Source organism: Scyliorhinus torazame, chromosome 5 (assembly GCF_047496885.1).
Source record: "Scyliorhinus torazame isolate Kashiwa2021f chromosome 5, sScyTor2.1, whole genome shotgun sequence".
In the NCBI taxonomy this organism is placed as follows: Eukaryota; Metazoa; Chordata; class Chondrichthyes; order Carcharhiniformes; family Scyliorhinidae; genus Scyliorhinus; species Scyliorhinus torazame.
The window spans coordinates 142,821,535-142,839,134 of NC_092711.1; the positions used below are offsets into that span (position 1 = coordinate 142,821,535).

Consider the following 17,600-nt stretch of genomic DNA (forward strand, 5'->3'; position numbering starts at 1 on the left):
TGACATTTAAGGGACAGTAAATTAATATCTCATATTTTTAAATGGTACAAATTAGATATATTATTTATGGTTCTGTAATAAAATACATTTATTATTTCCAGTTGTGTAATATTGTACTGTTGCTATTTATATATTTCCAGTCATCTCTTCCCTCAGAGGGTTGTTCGTCTCTGGATTTCTCTTCCACAGGCAGCACGGTAGCATTGTGGATAGCACAATTGTTTTACAGCTCCAGGGTCCCAGGTTCGATTCCGGCTTGGGTCACTGTCTGTGCGGAGTCTGCACATCCTCCCCGTGTGGGCGTGGGTTTCCTCCGGGTGCTCCGGTTTCCTCCCACAGCCCAAAGATGTGCAGGTTAGGTGGATTGGCCATGCTAAATTGCCCTTAGTGTCCAAAATTGTCCTTAGTGTTGGGTGGGGTTGCTGGGTTGTGGGGATAGGGTGGAGGTGTTGACCTTGGGTGGGGTGGTCTTTCCAGGGGCCGGTGCAGACTCGATGGGCCGAATGGCCTCCTTCTGCACTGTAAATTCTATGAATAAAAGGGGCCAGACTTGTTATGTTTTTTTTTACTATAAATAGAAATATTGATGGAAAATGGGTATAGTGTAGAACAACTGATACTGCCACATAAATACAAGCAACACATTGAGAATTAATTTGTAGCAGGATATTGTAGGGACCAGAGCCGCTATTTGAAACACCCGATCAATTGAACAACCAGCTAACAGGTTAACATAGTGAGTGGGGAAAGAGGGTAAGATTATATAAAAACAGAAGGATAACAATGCACACCCCAAAACCTTACAAAACAGACTAACAGCATAGTCAAATTAAAATAACACAAATGACACAGAATCTCTATAGTGCAGAAGGAGGCCATTCGCTTCTTCAAGTCTGCACTGACGCTCAGAAAAAGCACTCACCGAGGCAGACTCCCCACCCTATCCCCATAATCCGGTACATTGATCATCGTCAACCCACCTAACCTAACACCTTTGGACACTAAGGGGCAATTTAGCATGACCAAGCCACTTAACCGGCACATCTTTGGCCTGTGGGGGGAAACCGGAGCACCCTGAGGAAACCCACGCAGACACAGTCCACATAGATAGCCACTCAAGGAATCAAACCTGGGTCCCTGGCTGTTTTGCGGCAACAATGCTAACCACTGTGCCTCACTGTGCCCTACTCTGGGCTCAGTTGAATTGAAAGCCCTGGAGGAGCAAGTCAGTCAAATTGGAGCATATGTATTTGAGATAGGGGTCTCATAATTTAACAACTGCATCAGACTTAGAATGAAGTACAGACATTAAAAATTCCAATGGGATACATTCCGTAATCAGTCTATGCCAGTTTTGGATAGAGGGAGAACAGACTGGCCTGCTTCCATATCGAGCCTGATGGATATTGGGTCTATCCTAACCAAATTCCGTATGAACCTAAGATGAGAGGCCAATTGAAAAAGCCTGACATTCGGGAGACCCCCCCCCCCCTTAGCTCCTGGTAATTGGAGCTTAAGAAACTTGAGGTAAGGTTTAATTTTGTTCCAGATAAATGTACTTATCATTCCATTAATTTACTTAATGACCATGGTTGACAGCAGTATAGGCAGCATCTGCAGAGGGTACAACAGTCTGGGCAACACATTCATTTTAATGAAGACGATCCTCCCTCACCATGAAATCGGAAGAGCCGACCACCAGGCAAGGTCCCACCTAATAGTCACTATCAGCTGTGGAAAGTTGGCCCCATGTAGCTGTCTGAAAGAGGGGGTCATTGACATTCCCAGATATTTAAATCCCAAGGGGGGAGCATCTGATTGGGAACTTAGCAAGAGGAGGGGGCTTACCCTTCAACACCCCCCTCCTCCCACCAGCATGGCCTCTGACTCAGTAAAATTCATCTTATAACCAGAGAAGTCACTAAATCTGTCCACAATCGGGTACAGCTGGTTAAGATGAACATTTTACTGTGGTTTTTATTTTTATCTCCGTGCCGAATGGTCTTTTTGCCAAAATTGGTCTTTATGGGGGTGGATTGGTTGGTTTAATTGTTTGTGTGGGCAGATAAGGTGGCAAGGATTAGGAAGACGGTGATTCAGAGAGGGCGACAGTCAGGGAGCTTGGCCCTGCTGAACCCGTTATACTATTATTGGGCGGCGAACGCAGAGTAGGCGTGGGGTTGGAGCAGGGAGACGGAGGCTTTGTAGGCTTCCATTAAAGGGTAGGTGGGGTTAATGGGTTACAGGGATAGGGTGGAGACATGGGCTTATGTAGGGTGCTCTTTGAAAGAGCCGGTGCAGACTCGATGGGCTGAATGGCCTCCTTCTGCACTGTACGGATTCTATGTTCTATAATTTCAAGGAGCTTGTTACCGTCAACTGTTAGGGGCCGGGGAGGGAGGTGGAGAGGTTGGTTAGGGAGTTGGGGTGGGTTCAGGGGTTTTGTGTTGGTTTTACTTGTAATGTTATGTGTTGTAAATGTTAAAATCTGAATCAAAATACTTTTAAAAAATCTATCCACTACTCCAATAATGGCCAGGACTGAAACACTGGGGTTCAGCACAAACTGCAGCCCGTCATCTACACACAGCGTGATCTTGTGCTGCCTCACCCCACCCCCCAGTCCCGATATCAGAGGATCTGATCTAATAGCCTCTGGCAATGGCTCAGTGGCCAACAGCAAAAGGGACAGAGGGCTGCCCTGTCTCGTCCCTCTCTGAAGCTCAAACTTCGACACCCTTAAACCGCTGCCGGTCGGTGATATAACAATTGCATCCACTCAATATAATCCTCACCCAACCCGAAGACTCACAGCGGATACACCAGATAATTCCACTCAACTCGAGCAAAAGCTTTCTCTGCATCGAAGGAGATCACCAGCCCATCCAATGCTGGGGAATCCAACTCCCGTACCAGCCTCCCCGAACAGGCGCCAGAATGTGGCGACTAGGGACTTTTGACAGTAACTTCATTTGAAGCCTACTTGTGACAATAAGCGATTTTCATTTCATTTCAATGCATATTTCTGAAAAGTCGGAATCACATTCAGCAACCTTCCAACATTGTTACTGGAAAATCTTCCCCGTATAAACCCAGTCTGGTCCTCCTGCACGATTGTCGGAAGGATGTCCTCCAGCCTTATCGCCAAAACATAAGATCGCAGTTTCAAGTCAACATTCAAAAGAGAGGGAACTTGTGACGGGGATGTGCTGAGTAGTCACACATCAGGTGGCTCTCCTCCATACAACAGAAAAATAGGCAGTGTCGGCCGAATTTAGCCGCAAAATCAGAGTTAAACATCCCCTCATCCTCAACAATAGTGCGGACAACAAAATGCCAGGAAGCAACAGCTCGAAAGGCTGCAGGGTCACAGACACTGCGGCAAGGGAGAGGAGTGGCGAGCAAGCGGGTCGGCGGCCCCACGAGGCGAGCGGTCTCCAGTCTTCCCGAGAGAAAGAGACCGGCGACCCAGAAAACAAGCCCGCCCCCCCCCAGGCGATGGATGGAGGATGTTCCTAACCAATGAACTAAACGCAATGAAGGGTGACATTAAGGCTGAGTTAAGCGTGACGGTCAAGCTGGCGGAGGTGCTAGCCGCCATGCAGAAGGTGCTCAATGGCATGTGGAGGAAACTGGAAGCCCGGGGAGCACAGTTCGAGAGCTGGAAAAGGTCGAGGACCAGTAGAATCGGTCAAGGAGGCAGAACATTCGGATAGTGAGCCTGCCAGAGGGGATCGAGGGCAGGGACCCAATCGACTACGCGGCCCAAATGCTGGACAACCTGGCTGGGAATGCCAGCTTCCCCAAACCGCCAGAGATCGACAGGGCTCACAGGTCGCTCCGACTGAGTCACCTCGCAATGAACAGGGGAGCCAGCTCATAGGAGGGAGGGGGCGAGGGCAGCAGACCACAGGAGAGGGTGAGGAGGGGGCAGCAGGGACACAAGCAGAGCGGGTGTAGGAGGGGGTCAGATCAACCCTGGGTGGGGGGCCACACACCAGCGGGAAAGCTAGTGCCAGGAAGTACGGGAGAGAGCGGGACCGCGGCACATCTCCCACTGGGAAGAGAGCATCTGGGAGGTGGGGCAGATAGAGGAGGGGGATACGGTGGGATTGGAGGTAAATAGAAGGGGGGATACAGTGGGGTGGGGAAGAGATAGAAGAGGGGAGATACGGTGGGTGGGGGGGGAGATAGAAGAGGGGGGCTACAGGTGGGGGGGGGAGATGGAAGAGGGGGGCTACAGGTGGGGTGGGGAGGAGATAGAAGAGGGGGGATTCAGTGGGGTGGGGGGGGAGATAGAAGAGGAGGGATAAGGTCTGATCATGAGAGGGGGAACTTCACAACTGTTCACGGGATCCATTGACTGATAGATCAATCCCAAACCAGGGAAAATGACAGGGCTGGCAAGGGAACTGGGAACGTTCATGGAGCAGATGGGGGCAGTGGATCCCTGGCGGTTCTTGCACCCAGATGAGAAGGAATTCTCGTTCTTCTCACCAGAACACAAGGTCTACACTCACATCGGCTTCTTTGTTGTGGGGAAATCGGTGCTTCCAGAAATAGTCAGAGCGGAATAATCCATGATTGTAATCTCAGACCACGCTCCACATTACATGGATGTGAGGTTGGAGACGGGACAAACCCAATGCCCCACATGGAGGTTGGACACGACCCTCTTGGCCGACGAGGTCTTCTGCCAGAAAACATCACCGGCCATCGGCAAGTCCATCACTAACAACCAGAACGGGGAAGTCTCACCTTCCACGTTCTGGGAGGCATTGAAGGCTGTGATTAGGGGATAAATAATCGCCAAAAGGCTCATAGAGACAGGGAAGAGAGAGCGGTGAGGCAGCAACTGATCAACTCCAGTCTGGAGGTTGACAGACGATACTCCGAGGCCCTGACCATAGAGCTTCTGCTGGAGAGGAAGAAGCTGCAAAAGAACTTTCACCTGCTCCCCACCAGGAAGGCAGTGACCAACTCCGCCAGGCACGAGGGACCTTTTATGAGCACGGAGAGGGCTCGCCGCCTGCTGGTTCACCAGTTGAGAAAGAAGGCAGCCACGAGGGAAATAGCCCAGGTAAAGGATAACAGAGGCAGACTGGTATAATAATAACCTTTATTATTGTCACATGTAGGCTTACATTAACACTTCAATGAAGTTATTGTGAAAATCCTCAAGTCGCCACACTCCGGCACCTGTTCAGGTACACGGAGGGAGAATTCAGAATGTCCAAATTACCTAACAGTATGCCTTTCGGGACTTGTGAGAGGAAACCGGAGCTCCCGGAGGGAACCCACGCAGACTTGGGGAGAACGTGTAGACTCCACATAGATAGTGACCCAAGCCGGGAATCGAACCTGGGACCCTGGCACTGTGAAGCAAAATTGCTGACCACTGTGTTACCCAACCATAGCCGTCCCGTAGCCCAACCAAAAAAGGTCAACCAAGCATCCGAGGCCTTCTACCGGCGACTGTACACCTCCGAGGAATCCCCGCCAGCACCAGTCCAGTGGTGGGAGCTACCCTGAGAACCTGGAACCAGATGTGGCAGCATTTCAGTCTGACCGATGTGTCCATCATGGCCCCCATCTGCGGCAACCATAGGTTTGCATCAGCCATTCTCGACGCCACCTTCAAGAGGTAGAGACAGGATGGGGGAACACTGATGGTCAGGGACTTTTACACGGGAAATAGACTTGCGATCTTAGAGGAGCTGACGGAGAGACTGGACCTGCCAAACAGGGATGAGCTGCAGGTCAAAAACTTTCTCTGCAAGGAGACACCAGCACACCCAGAAACCCTGAGAAGCACAGTGCAAGAGGAGTTACTGGACGCAGACAGTGTGGGGAAGGGAAACTGTGGGGAACTGTACGACAACTCTTAATAAGGATGCGCTCCTTACTTGACGAAACCCAGGAAAAATGGGCGGAAGAGCGAGGGACGGAAATAGGGTGGGGACTCTGGAGTGAAGCACTGAAAGGGACCAACTCCACCTTCTCCTACGCAAGGCTAAGATTCATGCAGCTGAATGTTGTGCACAGAGCACACCCGACAAGAACTCGAATGAGCAGGTTCTTCCCGGAGATGGAGGACAAATGTGAATGGTGCCAGCGGGGCCCGGCAAACCATGCCCACATGTTGTGGGTATGCCCCAGACTTGTCGAATTCTGCACAGCCTATTTATAGGCAATGTCCATGGTTATGAGGGTGGAGCCGTGCCCACAAATGGCAGTCTTCGGGGTATCGGACCAGACAGAACTACTCATGGGGAAGAGGGTGGACGCCCTTGCCTTTGCTTCTCTAATCGGCCGCTGGAGAATCCTGCTCGGCTGGCGATCAGCAGCACCACCCACAGCTGCGGACTGGCTGGCAGACCTATCGGAATTTCTCCACCTGGAGAAGAACAAGTTCACCGTCCGAGGGTCAGAGGATGGTTCCCACAAAGTGTGGAGGCCATTCACCAACTTGTTCCAGGACCTGTTTGAAGCCAGCGGCCAATGGAACACTGGGGAGGGAGGTGGGCGTACGGGAGCCAACGGGATCACAGGGAGCAGGCAGGAAAAGGGATGTGGGGAGGGTAGGGTGAGGCTACTGGGAAAAGGAGGGAGAGGCCAGAAACCAACTGACACAGAGACCAGAGAGCAGAGAACGAAAACAGAAGAAGAGGAACCCCCCAAGGGAAGGTTTAAAACAGGACAGGGAGTGCGTGGGGCGGAAGGGGGGAGGCCCATCAATGGGGGGTAAGGGAGGACACCGTCCACTTGTAAATAACAGATAACTCCCATTGTACAGTGAAGGGCCCAGGAAAGGACCCAGAAACGACGAGTGAAGGGGCGGAGGGGAGGGACGGGAGATGGGGGGGACCGGCACAAAGGAAATTGAACATGCACATTGTAATCGGCAGAGTTAGCCTGACTGCTTGGATAGTGTATAATAAGCATTGCCACAAATCTGCGACTCAATGGAAAAGAGGTGAAAAAACTGCCCCAACCAATCCCGCCTCAATTTAAAGTGTTCCTCATAATCCAGATGGATTTCCTGTAATAAAGCTATGTCGACTTTCTCCTTAAGAAAGGGAGAGGATCTTTTTCCTTCTGATAGGGTGATGGATGCCCCGTACATTCCCTGAGAAAATTTGCAGATTAACTGCCGCCATTAGTTAGGCGACAGAGAGACAGGAACAGATTTTCACACCACAATCGGGCGTGCGCCATTACCCCCTCCTCCAACTCTCTTTACACCAGAGGCACCAAAGTTTCCCCAAACTGCTCCTTTCACAGATAAAAGCCCCGTCTGTACCAGAGTAGGATAAAGTCAACAACACATAAACCCTCCCATAATAACAAAAATACAAAAGAATCACCACCACAATAGATCCAAGGAGACATTCCTCAATAGGACTGAGGACCCGGAGGATTAACCCCACGGCCAGACTGTCGTTACCCTCAGGATACCTTCTCCAAAATGAGGAGAAGAAAAATAACTTTTGTAAATTGTTTTTACAGGATATTAGAAGAGGAGGAATTACAGACCGAAATCTCAAACGTCACGTCTCAATCTGACTGAGTCCCTCAATTCCTTGTAACTGAATATCACCGGACTTTGAATCTAGAATGTTTGTCTTTTCTGTCTGCTTCAAAACATCAGTGTGACTGGAAAAGCCCCGAGACACACACACCCGAGTGAGAGTGTTCCAGAGCACTGACTGTGGAAAGAGCTTTAACCAGTTACACAGCCTGAAAAAACATCACACCATTCACAGCGGGGAAAGACCGTACACGTGTTCTGTGTGTGGACGAGGCTTCAACTGAGCGACAAACCTGGAGACACACAAGGACATCCCCACCCTGGAGAAACGGTGGAAATGTGGGGACTGTGGGAAGGGATTCAGGGCTCCATCTGCACTGGAAGCTCATCGGCACATTCACACCGGGGAGAGGCCGTTCATCTGCTCGGTGTGTGGGAAGGGATTCGGTCATTCATCCGGCCTGCGGATGCATCAGCAAATTCACACTGGGGAGAAGCCGTTCATCTGCTTGGTGTGTGGGAAGGGATTCAGTGATTCATCCAACCTGCGGATACATCAGCGAGTTCACACTGGGGAGAAGCCTTTCATCTGCTCTCAGTGTGAGAAGGGATTCACTCAGTTATCCAACCTGCGGAGACACCAGCGAGTTCACACTGGGGAGAGGCCGTTCACCTGCTCTGTGTGTGGGAAGGGATTCGGTCATTCATCTGACCTGCGGATACATGAGCGAATTCACACTGGGGAGAGGCCGTTCACCTGCACTCAGTGTGAGAAGGGATTCAGTCGGTTATCCGTCCTGCGGAGACACCAGCGAGTTCACACTGGGGAGAGGCCATTCATTTGCTCTGTGTGTGGGAAGGGATTCGGTGATCCATCCAACCTGTGGGTACACCAGCGAGTTCACACTGGGGAGAAGCCGTTCACCTGCTCTGTGTGTGGGAAGGGATTCGGTCATTCATCTGACCTGCGGATACATCAGCGGATTCACACTGGGGAGAGGCCGTTCACCTGCTCTCAGTGTGAGAAGGGATTCACTCAATCATCCAGCCTGCTGACACACCAGCGAGTTCACACTGGGGAGAGGCCGTTCAGCTGCTCTCAGTGTGGAAAGGGATTCACTCGGTTATCCTACCTGCAGACACACCTGCGAGTTCACACAGGGGAGAAGGCATTTACCTGCTCTTTGTGAGAGAAGGGATTCAGATATGCAAACACCCTGCAGGAACACGAGTGAGTTCACACCTGGAAGAGGCCATTCACCTGCTCTGAGCAGGGGAGACATTCAATGATCCGTCCCAACTACGGAGACACTAGCAAGTTAATTCTGGGGAGAGACCATTCATCTGCTCTCAATGTGGGAGGGGTTTTGTGATTCATCGTACCTGTTGTGACTCCAACAAGTTCACAATAAATTGCAGATGTTGGCTCCGTTATTGTTTCTGCTCTCACTGACATCCAGGACTGCATTTTGTTCATTCTGACATCTGGTGAATGGTGATGATTGGAGGGTTTCTTTCTGCTGGACTGGCCGGTCTAACACCTCTGCCTCCGGTGGGCTGACCATTTTTGAGCCTCGTTGCGATTACCTGGTTCCAAGTTTGACGAGGAGCACAGAATGAAAAGGTGTTTGCACGTTGGAAGATATTTAGTTCCCAAAGCAGCCACGTTGCCATGAAGATGGGCTATGGTGGTTACAGGGTTCTTTTGCCTAATTTATCTGGGTGTTTCTCGCAGAAGGAAACTGTCAGGGTCTGAGGGGCAAGTTGTCTGGTAGATTGGGAAATTACAATAAACAAATCACTGAAAGTGGCAACGCAGGTGGATAAGGAGCTAAGAAGGCAGACGGCATGCTTGTCTTCATTGGTCTGGGCATTGAGTTTAAAAATTGGCAAGTCATGCTGCAGCTGTACAGAACCTTAGTTAGGCCACACGTGGAATATTGCCTACAATTCTGGTCACCACATTACCTAAAGGATGTGGAGGCTTTGGAGAGAGTACAGAGGAGGTTTACCAGGATGTTTCCTGGCCTGGAGGGTATTAGCTGTCAGGAGAGGTTGGATAAACTCGGATTGTATTCACGAGAGCGACGGAGTTGAGGGACGACCTGATAAAAGAGTGGATAGTCAGAAGCTTTTTCCCAGGTTGGAAAAGTCAATTACCAGGTGTCATAGGTTTAAGGTGCGAGGGGCAAAGTTTAGAGGCGATGTGTGAGGGAAGTTTTTTTACACAGAGGGCGGTGAGTGCCTGGAACTCGCTGCCAGAGGAGGTGGTGGAAGCAGGTACGATAGTGACGTTTAAGAGGCATCTTGACGAATACCTGATTCGGATGGGAATAGACGGATACAGACCCTGGAAGCACAGAAGATTTTAGTTTATTTATTTTTAGATGTTTTTATTCTCCATTTTCACATTTTCCTTCAAAGTTTACACCCCACCCACAAACAGTAAACGGTAACAAATACGAAATCAATCCCTTTAACAATACCAACGATCCATTCCTCCCACCACCCCAAACAACAGCCCACCTGTCAATATATGCATCCAATAAAACAAATCCTCCCACGGTGGCAACAAAAAACAAAGGAGAAAAAGAAAAAGGAGTCCGGGACCGCCCAGGATCACCATTAACCTATAGAGTCGTCCCCCCCTTACACTCAACGCCATCCAACCTCTGAAAGAGTACCGTACATGATACCCAAGAGTTGTAAACACCCCCCAGTCTCCAACTCCTCCCCAGTCTCCAACTCCTCCCGTCCACTGCCTCCTGTAAAACTCCTCCCCCCAACCTCGGTTCCTTCCCCCCAACTTTCCACCGCGGCGAGACCACTCGGACCCTGTTCTGCCAGGCTCCAATGGCCGCAGCCCCTCCCCCCACCTCACTCCCGTTCACTGGCCGGCTTAAACTGGCCAGCGTGGAGGCCCCCACCCGGGTCCCTTTCCCCCTTGCCCGGCCCTAGGAAAACCCAGAAATCCCCTTTTAGCACAGAAACCCCGCATATCCACCTACACCCCAAAGAACCCTCATTACGACTGAAAGTCCCATTTCTTCTCTTGTCCAAACATATACAACATTGGCTCCTTTAGCCCATACACCCGCACGCAGTGAAACAAAAAAGAAGAAAATACAGTCCTGAGGTTACATCGTCCCCTGGCCATTTCTCAATTTCTCAGTTCTGCCACAGTCCTTCTGCCTTCGCAAACTCCTCCGCTGCTTCCGCCGTTCCAAAATAAAAGTCCTTGAGCTTGTAAGTCACCCCCAGCTTCGCTGGATTATACAATGCCGCACTGCACCTTGCTAATGTACAGTGCCCTCTTCACCCGGTTGAAGGCAGCCCGCCTCCTCGCCAGCTCCACCGTAAAGTCCTGGTATACACGTATACCAGCCCACTGCACCACCCGCTTCTGCTTGGCCCAGTTCAGGACCTTCTCCTTCACACTGTACCTACGGAAGCACAGAGTCACTACCCTTGGCGGCTCACTCGCCTTTGGTACAGGCCTCCACGACCGATGAGCCCGATCCAGTTCATATCGGGAGGGATCCTCCCCTTCCCCCAATAGTTTCGCCAGCATCGCGGCAAAATACTCAGTCGGCCTCGGTCCTTCAACTCCTTCGGGCTGCCCCACAATCCTCAAATTCTGTCGCCTGGATCTGTTTTCCAGATCTTCCATTTTTCTTCGCAGATTCTTGTTCGTGTCCAACACCTTCCGCATCTCCTTCCCCATCAAGGTAAGTTGATCACCGTGCTGCAATAATGTCTCCTCCACTTCCTTCAGCGCCTCCCCTTGCTCCCGCACCTCCGCCACTGTGCTCGCCATCGCCGTCGTCACCGGGGAAATCGCCTCCTCCACCAGCACACTCAAAACCTCTCTCATCTCCTTCCTCATTGTCTCCATGTATTTTGTAAACTGCCTTTCGAATTCCGCAGCCATCACCTTAGTTATTTCTTCAGCCGTAAGCAGTGCGGCCTCCCCTGGTGCTCCAGCCTCCATTTTCCTTGGTGACCCCGCGGTGACCTTTCCACTCCCTGACGGACCTTCAGCTGTTTTCTTTACGGCCGTTTCTTTGCTCCCCCTCGACATTGTTCTTCACTGTGCCTTCACTACCGCCTCTGTGCCTTCTCCCTGCTTTTGCCGCCTCCGTGGACCCTGGGACCAATCTTAAAGCCCCGAAAATGCTGTTCCCGAATGGGAGCCCTCCATTGTGCGGCTGCCTCCCGCCCGCCGTCACCGGAAGTCCAAGAAGGTTTTAGTTTAGACAGCTATCATGATCCGAGAAGGCTTGGTGGGTCGAAGGGCCTGTTCCTGCGCTGTACTGTCCTTTGTTCTTTGTATGACGACAGACAATAGACAGGCAACCACTCGCATTTTATTTACATAAAATATAGATTCCTTTAAGAAGCAAAAATTAAACAGCAAAAGTGAAGCTATCATAGCTAACAAGAAAAGTTAAAGATTCCATTAGATCAATGGAGGAGACTCAAAGTGGCCCAAATAGTAGTGAGTCTGAGGATTGGGAACTTGTTTTAGAATTCAGCAAAGGAGAACCAAGAAACTGATAAAGAGAAAATAGAATATGAGAGCAAACTGGGGAGAAACATAAAACACGACTTGAAAAGCTCCGAGAGGAATGTGAAAAGGAAAAGATTAGCAAAGACCAACGTGGGTCCATTCCAGACAGAGACAGGAGAGTTTATAATGGGGAATAAGGAAATGGCAGAGAAACTAAACAATGTTTGGCTGTCTTCACGGAGGAAGACACAGAAATTGTCTCAAAAACACGAGAGAACCAAGGAACTATTGAGCACGAGGGACTGAAAGAGATAGTGGATGCATTGATTGTAATTTTCCAAAAATCCTTGGATTCTGGAGAACTACCAGAGCATTGGAAAACTGCCAATGTGACAACCCCCCGATTCAGAATGGGAGGGAGGCAAAAACGAGACACTATAGGATGATCAGCCTAACATTTATTGTTGCAAAAAGTGTGGGAATCAATTATTCGGAAGTAATAGCAGCACATTGAGAAAATCATAATCTAATCAAGCAGAGTCAGCATGGCTTTGTGAAAGGAAAACCGTGTCTGACTAATTTATCAGAGTGTTTCGAGGAGGTTTCAACCAGTGGATAGAGGGGGACCAGTAGATATAATTTCATAGAATTTACAGTGCAGAAGGAGGCCATTCGGCCCATCGAGTCTGCACCGGCTCTTGGAAAGAGCACCCTATCCAAGGTCCACACCTCCACCCTATCCCCACAACCCAACAACCCCACCGAACACTAAGGGCAATTTTGGACACTAAGGGCAATTTATCATGGCCAATCCACCCAACATGCACATCTTTGGATTGTGGCCGAAACCAGAGCACCCGGAGGAAACCCACGCATACACGGGGAGGATGTGCAGACTCCGCACAGACAGTGACCCAAGCCGGAATCGAACCTGGGACCCTGAGCTGTGAAGCAATTGTGCTATCCACAATGCTACCATGCTGCCCCGGCTCTTGTGTTGTATTTAAACTTCCAGAAGGCCTTTGACAAGGTACCTCACAAAACGTTGTCATGAGATGAGAACCCATGGAGTTGGAGGTAGGATATTGGCATGGATAGAGAATTGGCTAATGAGCAGGAAATAGCGAGTGGGGATAAGGGGTTCTTTTTCAGGTTGGTGACCTGTAACCAGTGGGGTTCCACAGGGGTCAGTCCTGGGACCGCAACTGTGTACAATTTATATTAATGACTTGGAGGAAGGAAGCGAACGTACTGTGCCCAAATTTGCAGGTGACACATAAATAGATGGAAAGGCTAGTTGCGAGGGGGATACAAACAGTTTGCAAATAGATATTGAGAGGTTAAGCAAGTGGACAAAAAGTTGCCACATGGAGCATAATGTGGGAAATTGTGAAGTTCATTTTGGAAGGGAGAACAAAAGAACAGTATTATTTAAATGGAGAAAAACTGCAGAAAGCTGCAACACAAAGGGACTTGGGGAACTTGTGCACGAAACACAGAAAGCTAGCAGACAGGTGCAGCAGGTAATCAGGAAGGCTAATGGAATGTTGGCCCTGATTCCAAGGGGGTTGGAGTATAAGAGTCGGGAAGTCTTGCTGCAGCTGTACAAGGTGCTGGTGAGACCACATCTGGAGAACTGAGAGCAGTTTTGGTCCCCTTATTTAAGGAAAGATATTTTATTGGAGGAGGTTCAGTGAAGGTTCACTAGGATGATCCCCATTATGGGGGGATTGTCTTCGGGGCAAAGGTTAAACAGGTTGGGACGCTACTCATTGGAATTTAGAAGAATGAGAGATGATCTCATTGAAACATACAGGATTCTTAAGGGGTTTGACAGGGTAAATGCTGAGAGGATGTTTCCCTCATGGGAGAGTTGACCAGAGGGCATAGTCTCAGAATAAAGAGATGTCAATTGAAGACTGAGATGAGGAGGAATTTCTTCTGAGAGACTTTGGAACTGAGAGAGTTGTGGGGACAGAGTCCTTGTGTATATTTAAGGCTGAGATAGATTTTTTATCTCAATTTGTTTTTTTAAATGTAAATTTAGAGTGCCCAATTCATTTTTTTCCAATTAAGGGACAATTTAGCGTGGCCAATCCACCTACCCTGCACATCTTCGGGTTGTGGGGGCGAAACTCGTGCAAACAAGGGGAGAATGTGCAAACTCCACACGGACCGTGACCCAGAGCCGGGATTGAACCTGGAACCTTGGCGGCGTGAGGCAGCAGTGCTAACCACTGCACCACCGTGTTGCACAGCTGAGATAGATTCTTGATCAGTGAGGGAACCGAGGATTACGGGGCAAGGACAGGAAAGTGAACGTGAGGAATGTTGGTTTCAGCCATGATCCTATTGAAATGTGGAGCAGGCTGGAAGGGCCGAATGGCCTATTCCTATTCCTTATGGTCTTAGTGTGGTCTTATTCCCACCTACCCCGATAAACTTTCACCCCCTTGATTTTCAAGAATCTATACAGCTTTGCCTTAAAAATATTCAAAGACTCTGCTTCCACTGCCCTTTGAGGAAGAGAGTTCCAAAGACTTCCAACCCTCTGAGAGATAAAGTTCTCCTCTGCCTTAAATGGGCAAGTTATTACTTTTGAAGTGACTCCAATTTCTAGATTCTCCCACAAGAGGAAACATCCTTTCCACATCCGCCCTGTCAAGGTCCCTCAGCATCTTATACGGTTCAATCAAGTCACCTAAACTCCATCGGACACAAGCCCAACCTGTCCAATCATTCCTCATAAGACCAGCCTCCAATTCCAGGTATGAGTCCAGTAAACCTTCTCTGAACTGCTTCCAACACATTTACATCATTCCTTAAATGAGACTAATACTGTACACAGTGCTCCAGATGTGGTCTCGCCAATATAGTACATAGAATATATAGTGCAGAAGGAGGCCATTCAGCCCATCGAGTGCACCGACCCACTTAAGTGCTATCCCCGTAACCCAATAAGCCCTCCTAACCTTTTTGATCACTAAGGTCAATTTATCGTGGCCAATCCACCTGACCTGCACGCCTTTGGACTGAGAGGAAACCGGAGCACCTGGAGGAAACCCACGCAGACACGGGGAGAACGTGCAGACTCCACAGACAGTGATCCAGTGGGGAATTGATTCTCGGACCCTGGAGCTGTGAAGCCACAGTGGTATCCACTTGTGCTACCGTGTATAACTGAAGCATTACCTCCCTACTTTTGTATTCAATTCCCCTCACAATAAACAAGAACATTCTATTAGCTTTCCTAATAACTTGCTGTACCTGTATACTCGCCTTTTGTGATTCATGCTCTTGGACGCCCAGATCCCTCTGAATCTCAGATCTCTGCAACCTCTCACCATTTAGATAATAAGCTTTTTTATTCTTCTGGCCAATATTGACAATTACACATTTTCCCACATTATTCTCCATTTGGCAGATCTTATTTCACTCATTTAACATCTACCTTTTTAACCTCCTTATGTCCTCTTCACAATTTACTTTCCTGCTTATCTTTGTATCATTGGAACATAGGAGCAGGAGTTGGCCATTCAGCCCGTCGAGCCTGCTCCACCATTCAATACGATCATGGCTGATCATCCACTTCAATGCCTTTTCCCCCACACTATCCCCATATCCCTTTGTGTTATTGGTATTTAGAAATCTGGCAGTCTCTGTTTTAAACACAATCAATGACTGAGCTCCCACAGCCCTCATGGGTAGAGAATTCCAAAGATTCACAACTTGTAGATCTCTGTAGATTAAACCATTGCCCCGTCCTATTCCTGTATCCCTGTCAGTTTAATTCCCTTAAAAGCCCATCCAATTTCCTTTGGGAAACATTCCATCATCTCGGCTTCTACCTGCATCGTAGGAAGTGGCTTCCAGATATTTCCCACTTTCTTCAAATGCAAACGAGTCTCAGTGAGCACAGAAAGAGGCCATCCCGCCCATTGTTCCCATGCTAGCTCTTTGAATTAACTAATTAGTCCCATCACCCGGCAAGTTTCTTTTCCTACAGAATCTGTCCAGTTCCCTTGTGAAAGTTATTGTTGAATTTCCTTCCTGCACCTTTATTAGGCAGTGAATCTCAACAACTCGTTCTGTTTTAAATCTAATCATTTCACAATACGCTGTGTTTGGATTTTCACGGGATTTGAAATGGAGAGAAAGACATGGTTGTTGCACAAAATCAAGACTCAGTCTTTATGAATGATCTTAGTGAGTGGGCAGAGTGTGAAATACCCAGGTTTGCGGTGCCATGGCGCCAGTCTGGCAGTGCCAAGATGCACACGTCCCAGGGGCAGTGCCAGGGGGCACCCTGCCCTATCCCTGACCATTCGGGGGCCTCCATGGCCCGGGAACCCCTTGGGTACCGTGATGCCTGGCCCATGTCTGTGTGGGCCAATACTCATCGGCGTCCATGTGACCGACTGGGGAGTCGCTTAAATCAAGCTTTGCCTTTAGATAGGGGGTCCTTCCCGTTAACGGGATGGAGATTGGCCTTAATCCGGCCAATGGGAATAGGCCAGTTAGATCGGAAACCGATTGGCGCTTGGTGCCCAATTTCGGACTCTCCTGCGATCTAACTGGCGCACTTGGATTCACGCCATGCGCATCATGGCCATTCGATCGTGCCCTGATTCTCATTTGCTGTAAAAATGGCAACAGTTAATTGCTGTGTATAAAGAAAGTGCAATGAGGATAACTGTACTGACAAGAGAGACCTTCAAACTCTGATTAGCCTCAACATTTGAAACTGTATGAATAAGGGATTGTATAGAATCAGATAAAGGGATAGTATGAAACAGTTCTATTGTATTCCTGTCTAAGATAATGAGAGAAGGTGGTGTCAGTAATTGGGGATCCAATTCAATTAATCTAGTGACCAAATTGACCAATTATCATGTGACAACAGACCCAACTCTGACGTGAGATAATGGTCACTTTGGGGATAAAAGTAGAGGTTCTGAAGATCTTCCTTGCTGGCCAAGTACTGAAGACTCCCGAGGCCGGGTTCCAAAGAAATTACTGTGAAAGAAGGAGCCAGACTCCCAAGGCTGAATTCCACAAGAATTACTGTCAAAGAAGGAGCCAGAGAGGGTTACGCTTCTACAGACTGATCACCCACATGAAGTTGGAAAAGTCAATGTCTTAAAGTTGTTCAATAAACATTTTCATTTAATAAACTTATTTTCAAATTTACTATCCAGAGAATTCTGATTTTGTCTTAATTGGTTAAAGTCTTGTCTGAACCAAAGTGAATTTATTAAATCGCAAGTTGGGTGTGGCTCAAATCAATTAAGTTCCAGATAACAAGATCAGATAACATAAACCTTCAATTTAAAAACTTACATGTCTATAGCGCCTTTCACAATCACAGGATGTCCCAAAGTGCTTTACAGCCAATGACGTTCTTTTGAAGTATAGTCACTGTTGTAATGTAGGAAACGCGGCAGCCAATTTACACACAGCAAGATCCCACACACAGTAATGTGATAATGAGCAGATGATGTGTTTTTAGTGATGTTGACTGAGGGATAAATATTGTCCAGGACACCGGGGATGACTCCC

General features: G+C 48.7%; 1 protein-coding gene and 1 long non-coding RNA gene across 3 annotated transcripts in view; one reads left to right on the forward strand and one right to left on the reverse strand.

The window, feature by feature from the left end:
• Window positions 1-17,231, forward strand: part of LOC140419910 (uncharacterized) — a 17,898-nt gene extending 667 nt beyond the window's left edge. For both annotated transcript variants that reach the window (XM_072503961.1, XM_072503960.1), the window contains exon 2: window positions 7,510-17,231. In XM_072503961.1, the coding sequence (XP_072360062.1) occupies window positions 7,999-8,721 (723 nt within the window). In that variant the 5' untranslated portion in view covers window positions 7,510-7,998 and the 3' untranslated portion in view covers window positions 8,722-17,231. The remainder of the gene's footprint in view (window positions 1-7,509) is intronic.
• Window positions 1-17,600, reverse strand: part of LOC140419927 (uncharacterized) — a 378,337-nt gene that overhangs the window by 246,234 nt on the left and 114,503 nt on the right. The gene's annotated exons all lie outside the window — the stretch shown is intronic.